The 20,286-nt window shown below is 37.8% G+C and overlaps 1 protein-coding gene across 1 annotated transcript in view; it reads left to right on the forward strand.

The window, feature by feature from the left end:
* uvrag (UV radiation resistance associated gene) overlaps positions 1-20,286 on the forward strand; it is a 111,928-nt gene that overhangs the window by 89,688 nt on the left and 1,954 nt on the right. The window contains exon 14 of the mRNA XM_079410415.1: positions 13,365-13,456. Coding sequence (XP_079266541.1) covers positions 13,365-13,456 — 92 coding nt within the window. The remainder of the gene's footprint in view (positions 1-13,364; positions 13,457-20,286) is intronic.

A 20,286-nucleotide genomic window follows, 5' to 3' on the forward strand; every position in this document is an offset into this window, starting at 1 on the left:
CCGTGTGGGAGCAGGATGTAGTCAAAGCGGTAGCATTAGGAAACCGATATCGGTTTGGCATTTATCTCAGTCTCTCAGGGATTAGTCTGTGTTTTAGAAAGATCATGGAGTCTTAGGCAGGTATAATTTACTTTCTATTTGATGTTAACCTGTACAAGCTTTTAACTAATCTTTTAAGAGTGATTATGAGCTGGACTGAGAAGAAGAGTCCTAAAAAATCCCCAAAATTCAACAATTTAGAGACCTGTGAAGAGATCATAAGATCCTGAACTCTGGTATGCTATGATACGCAGACCTAATCTGGATATTTCATTATTTGTGTTCTCCAAAGTTGTAAATTTTTCACATATGTGTTATTTAGTTTTGATAAGTACGATAGTGGTGTTTGGCAGTGATCTCCATCTGAGGTATTGCACAAACGGGAATTGTGGATGCTTATCTAAAGCTCCCGCTTTTGTTCACGTATAACTGGCTCTTGTTTTTGCACTTTTCGTTTCACAAAAGAAAAATAAATTGTTTTATCTTCAAAGATTATGCCATACTTTAGCTGGACAAATCCTGGGAGTGTTTTCTTTTTTGAAATCTCAGATTTTTGAGACAAAGGCTTTGGAAGAGATAATTCTTCATTGCTCACTGGAGCTTGCTGGATTCTCTGTGGGTTTGTTTGGGTATGTATATGTGGATGGATATTCAATAGTTGCATAGAAATGCTGAACGGGCTGCTGTTTTTCCTTGTAAAAATATTTGGTTTGATATTTGTTCCCGTTTTTGATTTTTTTTTTTTTTTTTTCAAGCTGTGATACAGGAGCTCTTGGTGGAGTGTTGTTCTTTCGGGAGGCATAATGTGGACTTTGTGCTGTGACTGTTCCGAAGCAGACCACAATCTCCTGCCTCAGATACTTCAGGGTATCAGTGTTGGCTTATCTCACTGTTGGCTTAGTTCTGGAAAGTCTGCAAATGCTTGCAAAATATGGCCCATTTCTTATAGTTCTATATATATCTACCGCTACAGCAGGGTGCAAAAGTCTCAAAATGCTTATGTTTTGCATGTATCTAATTTAATAACATTAACTTTTTTAATTATTTTGTTTTATCAGAATTCTTTTTTTGTTTTTACCTATTTGAACATAGTGTACACCAAACACACTCATAGAACAATCTCTACACACACCAACCCCAAAATAAGTGGCTTTAATAATATACTTTTCATGTACAATTAACTGTAACTCTCCCATGACCCAGATTCACTTACAGTACTGCTTTTTTTGTGTCTCTGATATAATAACCAAAGACCACCCAGCATTAGAAAAAACAACGATTATAAAACAATCACAAAGGGCCTTATGGAGCTTCATACAGTATCTGTGTTTGTTTTGTCTGTAAGGAGGCACAGACTGACATACCTGCGCTGAGAGATGGCTCTTTGAGCCACAAGCCAGAAATGCTGTTCAGGAACGCACAGCCTGGTGTTAAACTCCTAAAAAGCAAAAAAACAGATCTTTCATCATCTCAAAACAGGAGGTTGTCAGCACCCTTTAGCCTGAACTGCAATTACAATGATAAAACTTGCTATCTCACTATCATTGGTGCAAAATGCCTTAATTTCCGGTTTGAAGTGTTTACTGCAGAAATTCCCTCATCTCGGGTTTGGAATGGCCTCTTTCAGGAGTCTCTTGGCTTTGATGGATCCTTTGTCTATTGTTTTTAGCTTATATTAACTGTTTGTCTTGGCAACCGCTCATAACACCACCATAAATTATGCCATAGTGCAGCGGGGCTTCATTTCAACATCAAATTAATTGATCCTAACCTTTTTTAGCTTGTATATCCTTACAGCCTCTTTAATAATACTCAAGAACCTCTTCATTGACACCAGAAATGTTTATTTTACCTCTTATTACACCAAAGAATGAGGAGGTGTTGTCACCAAGAGAGATGGGCAGGAATGTGCACCATTCAGAGCTTGAGCACTAACCTTTGACCTTTGCTGAGAGGCTTTTACGCAATCCTCCGTCATAAAGTCCCTCAATTAAAGCAGAATAAGAAGGGAGAGTGCAATGAAATGGGTTTATTGCAATAAGCAGTGATTGTGTTCGGCTTGGAGTAGGTTGGGCATCTTACAGCGCTTTTTTTTTCTTTTCCCGTGCCCTTTATGGAGCCAATCCTCTGTCCTAGAATAACAGGCCCAATAAAGAAACCCTCAACAAGTTCTATTCCAAATTACAACGCCTGATTATGACCGCGCCAGACTTTTTGACTGAAATGAAAAGGTTTTAATGGCTTTATTTGGCTGTTACACCTAAACGAGTGTTTTTCGTTCTGTGTGGGTTTCCGGAATTAATCCATCTTTCCATATTGGGTTATAAAAGTCGAACCCGGCAAAGGGCAGAGGCGCTGTCCTGTTAATTCCCTTTTTGACCAGACTGTAAATACAGTAATATAGTAAGAAATGGCTTGTAGACCGTTTAAGAAATGTGTTCTGTACACACTTTGTGAATGCTTCAAGTTGTAGGCCCCTCCATCCCCACTCGATGGGATGAATGGCTGTCTTTGTTTGTCACTACAGTGTTAACAGGTTACTCTGACCCCTTAGAGTGCAGTGTTGGTTTAGAGTTACCCCACCTTGGGTTAACACGGGCTGGTGTTACTCCATTCATTCAAGTTTACGACTCCAGTGATGGCTCTGGGACCCCTCAGAGGGCAACTGCTCTGACAGGTGTCAGTGCACCCTATGAGGTCATCAAAAGTGTTTACACTCTATTAGGATTTAAATACATTCCCAACAGAAACTCAAGACCTGACCAGTTTCAGGATTTGTGTCATAAGTGCAATGAGTGAAGTCAAAATAATTGGTCTATGATATTATTCTCAGCAGATAGATACAGAACAGATACATTAACAGACAACTTAAAACTTTATTTATTAATAATGACGAATGTACCATTTTTAATGGGAGCTTTTTTATTTAAGTGCTGTTTTCCTAAAGAGTAGCTGACAAAATATAAGCCTAACCTAAAAACACAAAATTTGGCATAATACTATAATTATTCTAAGTTAAACGTTTAAAGGAACAAAATGTGTAAAATGTTCCTTATAACTTCCAGTCATTTACTCTACATGTGCGATTAACATGCACCATATGAGCCCAATATTACAGCACATAGATTATAGCTTTGCCGTTATATTTTGTGACTCACCACTCAGATATTCTCTTATAATGTTATAAGGCCAATTATTAAAAACCAAAATCTTTTCAACGGCATCTAATGAATAGGCACTCTCTCCCTGCCTTTTGATATCAACACTTGTACACCATAAAATAACCAATAATATTATAATCAATGACACTGCCAGCCAAAAACTTCATTGTTCCATTTGTGAAAAAACAAAAACATAAAATAATATGTTAGCCACTAGAAGTTGACCGATTTTTAGCATTTGTGTCTATTTGTCAGTACTGATTGTTTTTTATTTTGGTTCTGGCATATGAGCATAAAACTTTTACGATATATTTTAAATATTGTTTAAATCTGTGACCATTGAAAGTATTTTTTCAATATTTTGTCCAAATTTGTTCTCATTGACAATATTTTATCTAATTTTCTTTTCATTGTCAGTATTTGTTTTTAATATTTTGCCACATTTTTCATTAACAGTGTATTTTCAGTTTTTTTTTTATTAATTTGTCATCATTGATAATAGTTTGTAATATTGATATATATTTTATATTTTTGTCTAAATATGGTGTCACTGACTGCATATTTCCAATTTTCAATTTTTATGTGTTGGCCTGTTGAAAATTAGCCCATTTTTAATTTATATTTATTAATTGAACACATTTAATATGTATTGATGGTGGAAAAAAAATCAGCATATTAATCAGAAGTTCCCTTTCAGTCAAACTCTTCATTACTATCGTATAACATGTAAATCAGTGTCTGAGACGCTACACTGTTGTTGTAGTTGTAGATGCCCAGTCTATGACATCACATGAAGAATGGCACATTAGTTTCCAGACATCTACACCCTTAAACCCACGTGAGGAGATCACCTGGCACAGTCTTTATCGGACAACCCTTTATTGTATTATCGTATGAAAGAACGAAAAGTATGCGCACGTTTGTATCTGAAGCGTTTCAGTCTAATTATAGTACTGTTATACAGCAACATTGGTGTGTGTCTGTCTCACGAGGGCCTGGAAGCACAGCGGGCCCTTGTTACCGGTGGTCTCCAAATTAAATTTCCAATTCGTCTCAGTAAGCGTTTTCCATAATTATGTAAATATGTTGTCTCTGTAAAGTGTCCATATGATACTCAATAAAGTGTAAGGTTGAGTAACGCAAGAGCTGGAAATGTTTTGAATTAAGCTTGTTGGCATCTGGCTAAATCCAAGCCGTACGTATAACCACACCTGTGTTTTATTATTATGGGATTGGACAGAAAGAAAGGAAGAACAGAGGAAGGAAAAGAAGTATTGGTATAGAGGAAAATAAGTTTTGGAATGTGTTACGGAGGGCTTGAGATATAAGGGTCAAGGACTGTGAAACCTGAGGTGACATTGAGGGCTTGTGTCTCCTTCCTCTAACCGTATCTTTTATCCTCAGCTCTCAATAGTAGTAGTGTAAATTGGCATGAGCTTATTTGTCAATCAAGAAAACGCATTTAGGTGTAATCGCTCTAAATCCAATATTAAGTCCTTGTTAAAATTTTCTGTTCTCGTATTTGCCGACCTTTTCAACGGTTGTCAACAGTGTCGAGGAAACTAGGCTTAAAGATTGCAACACTTGTTAAAGCATGAAATTAAGACACTTGGACATTGTGTTGACTGACCAACTGTATTTAACTTTACTGTTTATATAAATCTATCTATATGTGTACACACATAATAGATTTTATATAGTTGTTCTATTGTATTATGTATGTACACAATGTTGTGTAAAATGTTTTAATTTCAGCTAGTTTGTATACAGCTCATTTTCTCTCTGAATTGTATGGCATCTCTATACTTTTGTGTATGTATCATTTTGCAGTGGTAATATTATCCACATGCTAATCTGATATGTGAGATTTCGATTGGCTTAAAAATTGGCGAGATATCTAGATGGAGAATAGCTGAGAGGCATCTTCATGGCCACACTCCATTGAGAGTTTTCATGGCTAATTTTGTTAGCGTTGCAGCCAGAGCGCCTAGCATGTGTTTTCAAGCAGTCGTTGTGGTTTACATAAACCTGCTTCATTTTGTATTGGAGACTTCAACTGCACTGCGAAGCCAAAGCTTTGTGTTAAAAAAGTGGCCAAGCCTGAATGTCCTTTTAGAATTGTTGCTTTCTTTTGATGTTTCAAAACAAGAACCTTGCCCCACCGAAGCCAAGACCTCAAACATCTCTAGGTTGTATTTACCTTCAAATACTTAGGAACATATACTTGGCCGTGTGCATTAGCCCCAATAGCTAAAATATGCATACCTTTCATCTGAATAACCTGAACAATATGGTGTCTTTTTGTTGTACCATTTTACGTAAGCATGTTCCCGATCTCGGGTAGGCCTTGGAGCCACAATGACTTTGGCAAAGCGAGTAAGAATCCAGAGTAACCAAGATAATGATGAGTTATATTAAGGCTTACCAGTAGACCAGCACATTTGAACTATAGGAAACTGTCAGAAAACAGAATTTTACTGGCATTTGGCCAACCTAATGAAGGCCTGTCTCTTTCAAAACTCCCTAAAATTCAGGGTTGGAGTGGGTATAAGCAAATACCGAGTGGTCAGAGCCAAGGCTTGTTGAAAATGTTCTTCCACATCCATTAATTTTCAAGCAATGGCCCTGGAAGTAGTCAAATCTGTGGAGAAATCTCTTCAGAAATGCTTTCTCTTCAAGGTTAGAGCTAGACCACCATTTTATGGACTTCTCATCACCTTGTTTCTCAAACAACAAGAGTGGACTTTATACCTTGCATATGATATGAGAACAGGAAGTTAGATCATGAGCAAAAACCTAATTGAGAACATTCAAAAATTGTTCATTCATCACAGCCTTTGAGTGATTTTTGCGTGTCTTTATGTGAGTCTACGCCCATACTTTGGTCCAGGCGTCTTTGTATCTCTGACCTGGGTGAGTAACATAAGGATACTTGTGCCGGCCCCTCATAAGCAGACTAATAGAGGACCATCCGGGGGCCCCTGATTACCATCCCTTGGGGGGCAAGATCTCAGCCAACCAGCAAAACCATTCCCCATTTCTATTTTTTACGAAATCAGGCAATAAGGGAATATCCTCATCTATACATAAAGGATTCGGTTTATATTGTAATTTACTGAAATAGCTCACTGCATGGGTCCGAATCTCAGGACTCTCTAGAGTTCGGATCCCGAGTTGCTGCTCAGCCATCTACATTTGTAAAAATACTCTGCTGATGAAAAGTTATGGCCTTGCAAATTTCTGACCCTCCCAAGCATGTGCTTCAATGTGTTGTCAAGAGATTCTAGGCGCCCCTTCGCATTGAACTATTGTGACTTTTTTGATGACAAAACCCTCATCAACACGACCTCTGATGGAACAATGAGGCTTCATTTGGGACGCAGTTTTCATATCCTGCGTCATTTCTAATTTCCCTCAAAAAAATTAGACCCTCTTTAAGCTGTTAGTATGTGACTAAATTAGCCATGGCAGAAGTGGGGAAAAAATAAAAGGATGATAGGGAAGAAAAGGAAAAAACTCGTAATTTTAATGCAGATGATGGAACACAAATACAGAGATTCTACGTGGAAGTTCAGTTCATTTCTGTTAAATGTTTTTGTTATTTTGGATCTGTTATACAGAGTGGAATGTAAACGTCCACTTTTAGAATTCTTGAATTTTTCTCAAATTTTTTCTTATAATATAATATATTATATTAATACCTTTTATTTACTTCGTATTTTTAAATATTATTTTGGATTTATTTGATATCATATTGTTTTATATATAATATATTTTATGTATTATTTTTTTATTTTGTAATAAAATACATTTGTATTTTTATAACATTTTTATTATTATTTAGATTTGCTTGTTGAATTAAGAATGTCTCTAGTCTCCAGCAATTTAAGTTTTGTAGTTCATCAGTTTTAAGTTAATGTAAAATTTTGACAGAAAAAGTCAAACTTGGAAAATGTAACTTTCTGCCAAATAAAAATTCTATAGAGCCACATTTGCATGCTATTAAGTTTGACCAGTATGTTAGAAATGTTGAAGTCGTGACCTAACTCATTCCAGAGCTTCTCGTGTTTCTGGGACACCAAGAACCGTTCTTTTGCTGTGGTATCCCATGCACCTTTTCAAACCTGCAGTTGTAAAACCACCTGTCTTTTATCCACAACCAATCTGGACATTTCATTTATGTGGCTGTTTTCATCCATAGAAGAAATTCAAGAACCTTGCTTGAGTCAAGTCTGGAGAATGTGCGGTAGGAGTCTGGAGCATCTGGGTCAAGATGGAGACACCGCAGATGAGAGTTTCTATATCGCTTTCATTCGTACACAGCATGCATCCGCAACTTTCTTGTCCAATGCCACCATCAAGAACCAGCAGAAGAGCAAACAACAACCAAAAGATCCTCAAAAGAAACTAGAAGAACGGCTTAGTTAGTTCAGTAGCTTTCACTTACTTTCACATAACCGTGCACTGCTATAATGTTGTATCGAAATCCTCACCAAGGTTTTAAATCACAGCAGATACCTCCGTCGTTACACCAACAACACATTATTCACCCACAATTCTCTGTGCTCTGCATCTGTCAACACCCGCTTTAATTTAGAGCTGTCTGCGGCGTGAAAAAGAAACTGAATATACTGTCGTGTTGGTTGCTCTCTTCTTTCGCACATTTCCAAATCTCCATTTACGAGAACCCCGTGCCACACGCTGCTCTGTTTGTTGCTTCAACTTGTCAGCAGGTCAGGCTGTCGCTTTTAATTAAGACCGACGTGCCTATCCACGCGCTTCCAAGTTCCCCGAGACGCTCCTTCTGTCTTCGCTGATGGCACGTTTTCAGTGGGCTGGATATTTATTTGTTTGTCCTTGCGCTCAGGGAGGGAGAAAGGGCAGTTGTTTGCTTAAAAAAGACTTTATGTCCAGGTTTATACTATAATCTATCCCAGCGCTCTTTGCCAAAAGCAATTCACAAACGCTGCAACTCAAACTACGGCGTAATGCAAAGCACACAGGGGAAAGAGGAGCGCACATACCTCCGTCACGCAGCATGCCAGCGAGGGGCTCGCGGGCCAGATGTGCTCAACTCTTAAACACATGTAGCAAAAATTGTAAGGATGAACAAAGGCAGTAATGAAATCAAATGTGCATGCCAAATGCCTTTGACTTGCAAGATTGCAAGAGCAGATTTCTTCCCATAATGCATTGCTTTGTAGGGGCAGCCTGCCCCAGGGAGTGGGTGGGTGATTATTAATGACTACTAGTTGAATTATTGACATGCTACTTGAGGTTTTACGGTGTAAGACATATCTTGCCTTTTGTCCGTTTATATGCTCGTATATGCGTGAATAAAAGGGATTTTGTTGTTTACGTGATATGAGAAGGGTTGGCGTGCAGATGGAGGAGGCACTCACAATGGTACTCTAGAATACACACACACTGACGCAACTCTACAGTCGAAACAATTGTGATTGTGCCCCTTTCGATCCAATGATGTCATCATTCCGCTCTTCCTTGAGCTTCCTATCGGGTTTCAGATCAGCACCCTTGGCTGCATTTCAGTTCTCCGTTTTGGAAGAATTACAATCCTTGAACAAACACACACAAATGCTCTGTTCCAAAACTAGTGTGCTGCCTACGGAGATGGTATGTCAAGGCATCATGGGTCCGTTCCCAATGCAAAGACAGTCAAAGTGCAGGCAAGCTAATTGTTATTTTCTTTTTGGCTGAATACTAAAGCAACACCACACATCTTTCACAGAAATATGTATTCAATAATGCATTGCAACAAACTGAAATAAATCCAAGATGGCAGATGAAGTGAGAGAAATATTGATTATGAAATAAAAATACCCTACCATTCAAAGGTTTGTGGTCGGCAAGATTTTTTTAAATGTTCTTGATGGAGCTTGTTTATTCTCACTAAGCTTTAATTTATTTGATCAAAAAATAAAGTAAAAACAGTGATATTGTGAAATATTTTTATAATTTAAAATAACTGTTTTCTGTGTGAATATATTGTAGTGTAATTTAAGTTAATTTTTTAGCAGCCATTTCTTCAGTTTTCAGTGTCGCATGATTTGGAGCAATAGCTCTGTAGTGCACATTATGCTGCCTACTAAGGGAGCATTATAACCGGAATTCTCATGCCACACAAATAGTGCTTTGCATTGACGACTCGGCACAACTGATTCAGTAGAGTTTTATATTAGCATGTTGCTAAGCGGTGTGATATGCTAATAAGCATAAAAGCACACAGGACTCACAAATATTGGGGAAAATAATAAATTTTTTAATTACACACAACTATTTTTAGCTTTTTTTTTATTTTGAGCATATATTTCCATTCAGCATTTCAGAACTTGTCCACTGTGTTCTGGAAATACTAGCTGTATTAAAATAGGTCCAAAATACAGTATCTTCTGCCTTCAAAGCTAGCATTTTTCAGGTGTTGGAACAGACCGATAGACTCATCAGACAAACTGATAATGATCGTTTTCTTCACCACAAAGTGAAAGCCACATTTCCCAGCATTAGAGACGGATCGTAAAAACATTCACACCGAGTCACCGCTTTACGAGGGGGTCGGATTGGATTATGTGTTTGGCTTTTCAACCTTGTCCGTCCTACTTCATTTTCAGTTTCACTTTTCTGGAACCTCTCACCGACTTTTGGTTTTAATCTAATCAGTATCTTTGTCAGAGGAACATTGAACAAATATGGTTTTAGGCACTCGTCCAGGCATAAGTGGTACACCCCGTTCTGATTCTAATACGGAATGCTGTTGCTGTTGGCACATACTTCCAACGTCCTTTTTCCTTTTGGTCCATATACGGATCCCAGCACATGGTCATCTGGTCAAAGCCAGAGGTGTACTTTTATCCATGAATGAATAAGGCTGTTAGTTTTGTGTGGAATTGACCATGTCATCACCAGTGGAAATTTGGAGCAGTGCCTTCTATAAAGAAACAAAAGGTGGATCCCAGGGGTCCTTTATTGAAAAGAAACTACACATACTCACAGTGATGTCAAACTGCTCTAGGGTGGCAAACAGAAATAGCACCGTGAATACAAAGACTTGGGTATCGAAGTGATGTTATACTGCAAACTAACTCTACAATATATAAACATTGTGTTGGTACCATATCAGATCATTTTAGATTTTTTTGTATCATATTGATTGATACCAGATATGTATCTTTTGATATTTTATATTTAATTGTGCATTTCCCCTATTTTTACATTTTGATGTAAACACTGTTGAATGTGATCTTTAGTAAAAATTTTCCATACTGTACATTACATTACTTGTAGCATTTAGTTTTTAAATTACACTTAGTTTAGAGATTTTTACTATTAACCTAAGAATTTATAAGGGTAAAGATTAAAGGGGTCATATGATGCGATTTCAAGTTTTCCTTTCTCTTTGGAGTGTTACAAGCTGTTTGTGCATAGATAAGAGTCTCAAAACCAAAGAGATATTCTTTATAAAAGTTAAGACTCTGCCATGCCCCCCTAAAGCGGCTCATTTAAACACGCCCCCACATGTCTACGTCACAGTGTGGGAAGATTTGAATAACACCGCCCAAACGAACATGCAATGAAAGAAGGCGGAACTATTATTCAGTGTTGTTGCTGCTGCCTGGAGACGCTGTGTTTTGTTGTGAAAGTACTTTGTTTGGGCTTCCAAAAGAGGACACAACTAGAAACCAGTGGTTAAGTTGTATTTACAACACTGTTCCAGAACAGTTCAACCTAAATATTAAGAGTGTGTGCAACGCATTTTACGGAGGACAATTTCCTGAACCTGGAGGAGTAGCCTACAATGCTGGCTTGCACAAAGTCTGTTTCTATAAAGTAGGGCAATTCTAACTTTGCAAGGACAGTCTGGCGCTTCTGACTCACAGCCTGTAAGTACGTTTCTGCTACTGACTATTCAAACTCTCGAGTTTTGAGCAGTGTAGAGTAGTGCTTGTTTGTCGTTTCTCCGATCACAAATGCAGACATGGTAATGTTTACGCGGTGCGAGGCAACGCGACGCGTAAAAAGACTGTTAAGTCATAATAATCAGTAATTATGTCCCCACTGGATGCAACACATGCCTCGTTTATAATTGTTTTTTGTGTCATCGCTCCGGGACACGGCATCACAATACGATGAGGGGCGTAACATTTCCGTCTCACGCTTGAGGTATTCAGCCAATCACAACACACCGGATAGCTGGCCAATCAGAGCACGCCTCGCTTCAGAAAATCACTGCGTTTCAGAAAGGCGGGGCATAGAGGAGCAACAATAATGTACAATAATGTTGCTAAAAAAGAACATTATTTTGTGTATTTGGTGTAATGCAATGCGTTTATGCGGTTTAAGGTTAAAAAAACATTATTTTTCACATACTATACATTAATGTTGCTCATCTATGCCCCTCCTTTCTCATTTTTTTATTTATATATTTATTATATTTTATATATTTTATTTTGTGTCCCAGTAAAGTGAACAGACACACATATCTCACTGTCTACTTTGAAACAAGAAGTTAATATGCTTTGTTTTGTTTGATCTTATCTCTATTAGCAGCACCCAATTTTTTTTAAATATAGTTTTGCAGGTGAGCTGAAGAATCTGTTTCCACAGTATTATAAAATAAACAGATCTATATTTTATTTTTATTTTTTTTGTAGCATAGCACTAGAGAACCACCTAAAGGAAATGGCTTTTGCTCCATTTTGTCATTAGTTATCACCTACTCCATTTTCCAGAGTATTTCTGTCTCTCATTTTCCCTCTCCCCTCATATTCCTATTGAATTCTTGGCCTGTAAGAGTGTCATCGTGGCAGCAGTATCAGTTATAATTGAAATCGCATGTGGATCATCTGTCATTATGGTGTTATTATGATTGATCAGGTTTTATAAAGACATGCGGAGGGTGCTGCCATACAGCCAGATAAACCAGATGTGTGTCAGGGAGTGTCCTTGATACATTAGTTCCCCTTGAGACTTCCCACTTGCTTTTCTTTGAAAATAAATACACTTATTATTGTTACATTTCACCTCCAAGCCTAAAAGGGGCACTGAGTTTTCCTCAGAATACTGTTACTTTGTTTGATTGTCATTCTGATTGTAAACCGAAGACACTTTTGTCATTGACATGGCTCAGAAAGAAATTATACTTCTTGAGGAGAGCAAGAGAAAATCTTGCTTTTTGGGAAGAGTTTTTTTTTTTTTTTTTTTTTCGTTTTTCATTCATTCCAGATGTGTGCCATTTCTCTCACACTTCCTTTTTCTTATCTTTGTCATTTTCCCCTCCCACATCCCATCTCCATCTGTACATGCACACATGCTGTATTATTGTAGGTGTGTGTTGGTGTTAACATGTCAGAGAGCATTGATGGCCAATGTATTAGACTGAACAATTGTACAAGAGGGGGAAATAAAACGTTCGAGCTTGTTGGGTCTTCGATCACGTAGATCAGTCTCATATTTTCTTTGCCACAACCTCCCCTCGTCTTACTCGTTTTCCCATTCTGTCAATGTGTCTCTTCTGAAGCGCCCCCCCCCCCCTTGTTTTCCCCTATAAAAGAGTCTAAAGCAGTAGAAATAGGTGTTGTGGTATGGCACTGACTTTTTTTTTTCTTTTTTACTCCGACCAGTGGTTTATGAGGCTATAAATGTTTGAGATTGTCATGTGAGGATAACTCCACTTTTTATGTGTATCTATCTGGTCTACCTTAGTATCATGTAGGCAGACCGTAAAACAACTGCCAGTTAGTCTGGAATCTGAAATCATCATTATATTACATTACATTATATTATAAATTCTGTTTATTAGTAGTCTGGGCAGGACTGCTTTCAATCTTTAAAAATCAATGTATTTTTTTTTTTTACATGTTCCCATCTTTATTAAATATTAATTTGAAACTTAAGGAAACCATGAGCTGGTAAATGTCTCCTGTCAGTGGTTCTGCAGCAAGCAGACTAAATAACTTAAACATCTGCAGATGGAAAACCTTTTGTGTGTGTGTGTGTGCTCGCACCTGTGGGGTAATGAATTAACCTGCTGCAGTAGCTGATGGCATGATGCCCAGGTGATGCCATATAGTGATCGTATACTCGGTCATTCAGACAGGTGATGATGTTTGTAACAAATACATTTCCTCTGTGTGTTTCTTTCTACAGTTGAGGTACCAGCATGGGCTCTCCACCCCAGATCTACGTCAGACTTTACCCAACCTGAAGAACTTCCTAGAGCATGGGCTACTTGTACGATGGTGAGATGTAACATTATTACTGGTGTTTGCTAAGGTATAGACATGAGTGATGCCTCAAATTGTGATTAGACTTACTGTTTTATGTGGTGGATGATAAAACAGGAAGAAAACAATCCCATAGACTTACACTGAATGAGGGACTTGAGCCATATCTAAGAACCAGTATCAATATAGGATGCTTTTTTTGTTTGTTTTGTTTTATACAGAATCCTTAATATAATTTGTATTTATTTTCACTGTTCTTGTTCATATATAAAGATGCCTTTTCCTCATAAAATGTACAGATATTATAGATATCATATCATATTAGATAGATATCATATTTACTTTTTCTAATTATATTTATATCATATTTTATTTTTTATAGTTTTCCACAGCAAATGCAGAAAGCCATAATGTTTTTCATATTTGTATATTTAATTTTCATATTTGTACTCAGATGTTTTAATGTTCTTTATTTTTTTATTTCATATTCATATTTTCTTGTATTTGTATGGTCTTATTTTCCTAAAAATGACACGCATTTATTATATTCACATTTATTTTCAGAAAATGTAAAAATCGTATTATATTTACAGTACGATTATATTCTCACATTATTTTAGAGACTAGTCCATTTCTAAATCTGGTGTAGTAGTATTGTAGTATTATTCTAAATCTGGTGTCTGTAGCTTTTGAAAGCAACAAAATTTGCATTTTCACATCAGTGATGGTAAAAATTCCCAGTTGTATGCCATGGCAGTCAAAAACATACTGTTAAAGAAAGCCTGCTTTTGATCTCTCCAGCTCTTTCTTGGATCAGCGATAGGCAAGCCATCTATCTGAATGTTAATTTAATAATCTGTGTTTTGAAAGGAAGGAGGCCAGGGTAAGTAAAACTCTTCAGCGTCCCCCCAGTAATGTTTAATGGATTGTGGAAATGCTTAAGATGGAACAGATGAAAGTGTGACCTTTTGACCTCTTGAACCGTACAGAGTGGCAGGAAGTAGAGTAGGAAGTGGAAGTCCGGCGAACCGGCGGCATGGCTAAATGGACCTGGAGGGCAGTCGTGTTGACTCGACGGTACGCTTAGAACCATGAAAGAGCAGTTTCCGCCTCCCCCGGGGAGAGAGGGACCGTATACACAAACACAAAACTGCCGAACATTCCTTTCGACATCTTCCTCATACAGCCCCACAGCCATAAACGATAACTTACAGCACGCTGAGACCCTCCTAGAGTCAAGTTACGTTATACAGAGTGGGAATCTGCTAGCGTTGACTCAAACAGGAGGTCTAGACTCGTTCTCCAGCGCAGGAAGCAACTCTGGATCCAGAGCTGAAATGTGAAATATAGAGTAAATGGATTCTTTTATTTTCCGTTTGTTGCAGACTGCTTTTATTACTCTTGCATTCACTTCCTCTCCTACACTCCCTCCCCTCTCAGTTTATATAATGTTTCCAGGGCAGGGGCCAGCGATGTGAATTATCGGCACATAAAAATCTGCATTAGGGCAGCTGCAGGAGTTCCTTAGAGGGGAAAAGAAGGGACGGGAATAACAGCGAAAGCACACGAAGAAGTGGGAACACTGCACAGGTGTACCATGGGAACTTGTGCTGTCATTCTGCGGATTCAGAGAAGCACATGTTGAGAAAATATGGAGATTTATTGTGCCCTTCTTCTTTAATCCCAACGGACGTTTATTTAGGAAAGGGAGATGGCAGAGTTTTCGAGACTGGCTTAATGAAATAGTTTGATCTTGACAGGGTCTGAACACACAAAGTTTCGCCATCTGCTTTGGGTGTTCAGCAGTTTTGCATCTTACAACCAAATTTCTGAACAGGGGTTATTAATGTTTGATCGTTTAGCAGAACCGTTGGCTCAGACCGCTGGACTCAGCATGTGTTTCAGCTCGATTTACTGACTGGACGATAAAGTAAAGAACTTTTTTCATGGGAAAACTACCTGGTTCCAAGTTTTTTAGAATTGTTTCAGGAATACACAAATTGAGTTGCCAAGTCATAATTTCCATTACATCATTATTGGTTATCGCAGAGACTACCAACCATTTTTGGCATTTTTATTTTGATTGTACTGTAAGTAAATTGGGCTATGAGAGAAAAAAAACAAGGTTCAAATTGTCTATCTGGTTGTCAAACATTTAGCCTACTGCCCTTATAAGATGTTACCTAGGACCTCAATGCTGCCTTCCAAATCGGGAAGTTGGAATTTCCAACTTCATATTTGGAAAAATGTAGTTAAACTCTACTTGAAATTGGACCACAGTTGGAAATTTTTCCAACTGTGAAACTCTATGAAACAAATTTTGAGTTAATGATTAAAATAAAATAAAATGCATCGATTACTCAAACTTCCTATAATTCCAGAGCTTGCTTATTGGCACTTATTGGTACTTTACTGCTTATTGCACTTTTGGTAGACATACAGTTCGGTATGTCTAATGTTAACAATGCTGAATTGCTTTCATTTACACCACCTTCCAAGTCACAATTTGTTAGAAATTTTAAAAATAATGCAGGAATATCCCAAACACAACTTGGACAGAAAACAGCAATACAACACGTTGACCGAACTGTACTTCTGTCCCTCAGAATCTGGGTTTTGTTTGTTACAAAGCCCATGCAGAATCTGTGGAGCTGGCGTGTTGTGCATTGAATTTGAGAAAAAATGTACTGTAGAACTTTGTAAATGACAGACGTTTCAAATCTGTTAAGCTTTCAGTGGGTGTTGTGATTTAAAATGTTAACATGGCATAGTCCTGTCGATCAAACTCACTCTGCTTATCCCACATCTCTGAGCCTTTCTCCATCCTGTTGCTTTTTCCCATTCAAACACTTATTGGCAGTTAGATTCAGTCTTCGCTGCCTTCATCTGGAGCCATAATCACTCTCATGCATTCTGGTGGTTTCCTCTGCGCGTCAGTCCAGTTGGAGCAGGAACAGTCTGAGACACCAAATGTGGAAGAAGAGCAAAATGATGAGAGAAAAAGTCACAGTTTAGAGCAGTGGATGGAGTCTAAGAACAATCCGAGAGTGAAGATGGTGAAAGGCAGACAGGGGGTGCAAGACATGGTGCCGCTGTGTTAATGATGTGTCCTGCCGAGTTCAAACCGAAACATTCTCTTATTTATAGCACAGGACTCTGGCAGGATTTTAGAAGTCCTGCAGCCCCACTGTGGACCTCTTGAGATCGGGTAAAGACGTGAAGTGAAGGGACTGATGAGACTCAACACCCCAGGATGGAAAATCTAGGGAGGGGTTGGAAGTTCTAAAGAATCCCTTGGAACCTTTGTGAAAGCACAACACTAACAAACCATAAATCTTCATCTTTATATCTTTTATGTCACCATTTCTTGTTTTTTCATTGGTTTTGTTTAAATCTAAACCCGCCCACCAAATTTAGCCTATAGGTCTAGCACAAGTTCCCACGCTCCACCCATCTACAGTAAGTTCTGTAACTTGGCACCATATTTGGAAAGATTCAGGTGGATTCTTTTCCATCTCTTTGGAGACATGATTCATCAGGCAACTATTTTATTATACATCTTCAAAACAAGCTTTTGCTAATCCAGTATATAAATGGCTGTCAAATAGCTTGAAGGGAAGGCCTGATTAATAACAAACAATGTTTTTGGATGTCCACCCATTTAGTAATCCCTTAATCCTGTGTACACTTAGAAATAAAGGTCCTTTCGATGTTAAAGTACTGTCTCTTATGCCAGTTGTGCAAAGACAACTATAAGTAAGCCATTCTTGGTTGGTTTCTTAAAAACCTGTAAACACAGAGAAACACAGGTGTCCCAAATGCAGTATAAATTATATACAAAGTACACGCTGCAATATATTTTTTTATATGTATCGAATCAGACCGAGGAACTCTTGGAACTGTCCGGATGGATTTGCACAGTGGGATGAAGCTGTCTCTGTGGATAACATACTGATAGGTGTTTGTACTCACATCTGGTGGAATGTTCGTCCAAAACTCCATCAGCGTTCCTCCAATGTTCCTTTATTCTTGATGTAGTCATTCCGCCATGAAAACATTCTGATTACAAAACCCTGGTTACAATGACAACTTTGACCTTATTTGCCACTTACTCTTAAGTGCCGGAAACAGTCCCACATGTGTGATCATTCCTATCATTGTACATTTTTATGAAGGTTGTCAGTGGGACGTAAACAGTGTGAGGCTTTGAAGTATTACTACTGGTGCATATCCAGAACGGGAATACAGGAAACAATTTGTCATCCCCATAAACAATGCATTTTTATGTCAATAGGTAAATTAGCACACAGGCATTTTTGCGAATGCAGGCCAGCCCTTCGATAATCTGAAAAAGATGCTTCTCTCAGTTTCTTGGATCCAAAAACAACAACGGAAAATGTCAGATTTCATTTTCCTAGTCATATCCTCAAACGAACTAGGGAATGCATGCTCCGCTTACTTGCAGCATAAATGGTGTAACTTACAAAATGTAAATTCTATTAATTTAAATTACACATTTTTTTCAGATTTATTTTCAGCAGTTTTTGCCTTTATTATGACAGGACAGATCAGAACTGACAGAAAACGAAATGGGAGTGGGATCGGGAAAGGTCCTCGACTCGGGATTCGAACCCGGGACGCCCGTGTCGCTGTTTATACCGTCAAAATCATTTTGATAACAATATCAAGGGAAATAATTGAAAAATTATATTTACAATTTTATTATTGTACTTAATTGTCAATTATAGTAATTGTAAATAGTATTATTATACTGTAATTACATAATTGCCAAGTATAATAATTGACAATTATATATTATTCTGTAATATAATATTTTTTATCATTAATTTTTAATTCATTTAATTGTTTTCTATTTATTAGTATATTTATATTTAATGATTACAAATATATACTGTATGTCTGCATGTATTTGTTGGTATGTTATTATGCAAACATATTTTCAGGGCTGTTAATATATTTAAGTATATCCATGTCTGTAGGAGAGGTGTAAAGTCTTAAGCAAACATTATTCAAACTATCTTTACCGTCATCCTGCATTTATTTTTGCTTTTCGCTCAACCGTGGAGAATTTGTGGTTTCCCGAATTCCTCCTGGGTAGTTTGAGTCTGTTTCTTGTTCCAGAGTCCATTGCACAAGAATACACACCTCTGCCGCCGTTATTCTTCCGCGGCCCCTCCGGTTCGCTCCCGGACCACCACCAGCCATCCCCACACAGGACGTCCCGAGATACATTCACTCTCCCTGCCAATGCTGTGCTCTTGGAGGGAGGGATGGGGACAGCCTAATTGGCCCATATTAAAAAGCCAAGTTTAAGTCCAACAGAGAAAATGTGCTGCATGAAAAATATTATGACGGTTCTGGGAGATCAGTCTGGCATGCTTGAGTGCAAATAGCCCCCTCTTCTTCTTTCCCGACTCCGTCGCACAGGCGCGCTTGAGCCCTGCGCCATCTACCAGCACACACCGGCCCCTTGCTCTTGATTAAGGGTTGTGGTTTGACACATGTTTAGAGGAACTCATTTATAAGGGGAAGCACAGTGTAACAAATAGCCTCCTGTTCCAAACAAAAAATGCTTTATTTTCCCCTGCTAGGGGTATGACGTCTAAACACTTGGCTAGATGGAGCCCATATGTTTTACATATCTACATAACACATGCATTAGTTGGTGTATGTGGCTTTAGACTGTTTTAGGGCTGATAGCACATTTTAAAATAACTTTTTTTAATCCATAATCATACAGTACAATAAAGGATATTAGTCTGAGAGATGGGAGTACAAGGACTCATTTCTACAATCAGAGGTCGTCATTAGTCAACCGTAGACAACACGATTTTGAACGCCACCCTAATGCTTTGCAGATACATCTAACTGCTGTTTTGAAATGCAATGGTTTTGCTCAAAGTAACATTTCATTTGGAACGTCTCTCCCAATTTCACATCTGAAAACTGGATCTAATTACGTCCCGAACAGTCTGAGCGCAAGAAGAATCATTTGGGAAATCGAATATACTGTACACGCCACGCTATGGCCAACCATTAGATGTTTGTTTTCAGTGAACTGATGAGGAATTTGGGAGCATGTTTCTTTGCTTATTCTTGGTAATGAAATTCATCGCTGCGGTCGGACAGCATTAAAGCTGCTATGTAGCAATGCAGCCTGTCCAGACACACAGGAATTAAACCGCATATCTCTCTACCACACATACTGTACGACTTTTGAAATCCTCACTCAAAGTGTTGAAGGCACAAAAACATATCTTACATTGTATACTCTGTATGCCATTTACTATTAAAAAAAATGAAAAAACTAACACTACACAACCATAAACATTTGAGACAGTAGTATGCTATATTGTTGACACAATGCCTCATTACAATATGTTACATGTTTCTCGTTTCAAAGAGAAAGTAGTTTTTTTTTACATTTTAAATCCAATTTTACTGAAGAAATAGCAAGTCTTTTTGCAGTCCAATCAAATAATGAGTAAAAACAGGTTTAAAATTGTGGCTTACATTCATTCCAGTTTATTTCTCACATGGGAACGGAAAGTCAAGTAATATACACTGCATTATGGGATACTGCATTCTGTACATTTTATGTAAGTGTTAGGAGTTAATAGTAATGTCTCATGCATGGATAAAAAATGCTGTGAATAGTGAATCTTTAACATTACAATGTGTTTTTAAGTTTTAAAAGATTTCAGTAAAAACTAATATTTTGAAATATTACAATTTAAAATGTGCTTTCTATCTTAATATTTTTTCAAATGTAATTCATTGGTGTGATGCAAAGCTGAATTTTCAGCATCATTACTCTAGTTTTC

Source organism: Barbus barbus, assembly GCF_936440315.1.
Source record: "Barbus barbus genome assembly, chromosome: 47".
Classification (NCBI taxonomy): domain Eukaryota; kingdom Metazoa; phylum Chordata; class Actinopteri; order Cypriniformes; family Cyprinidae; genus Barbus; species Barbus barbus.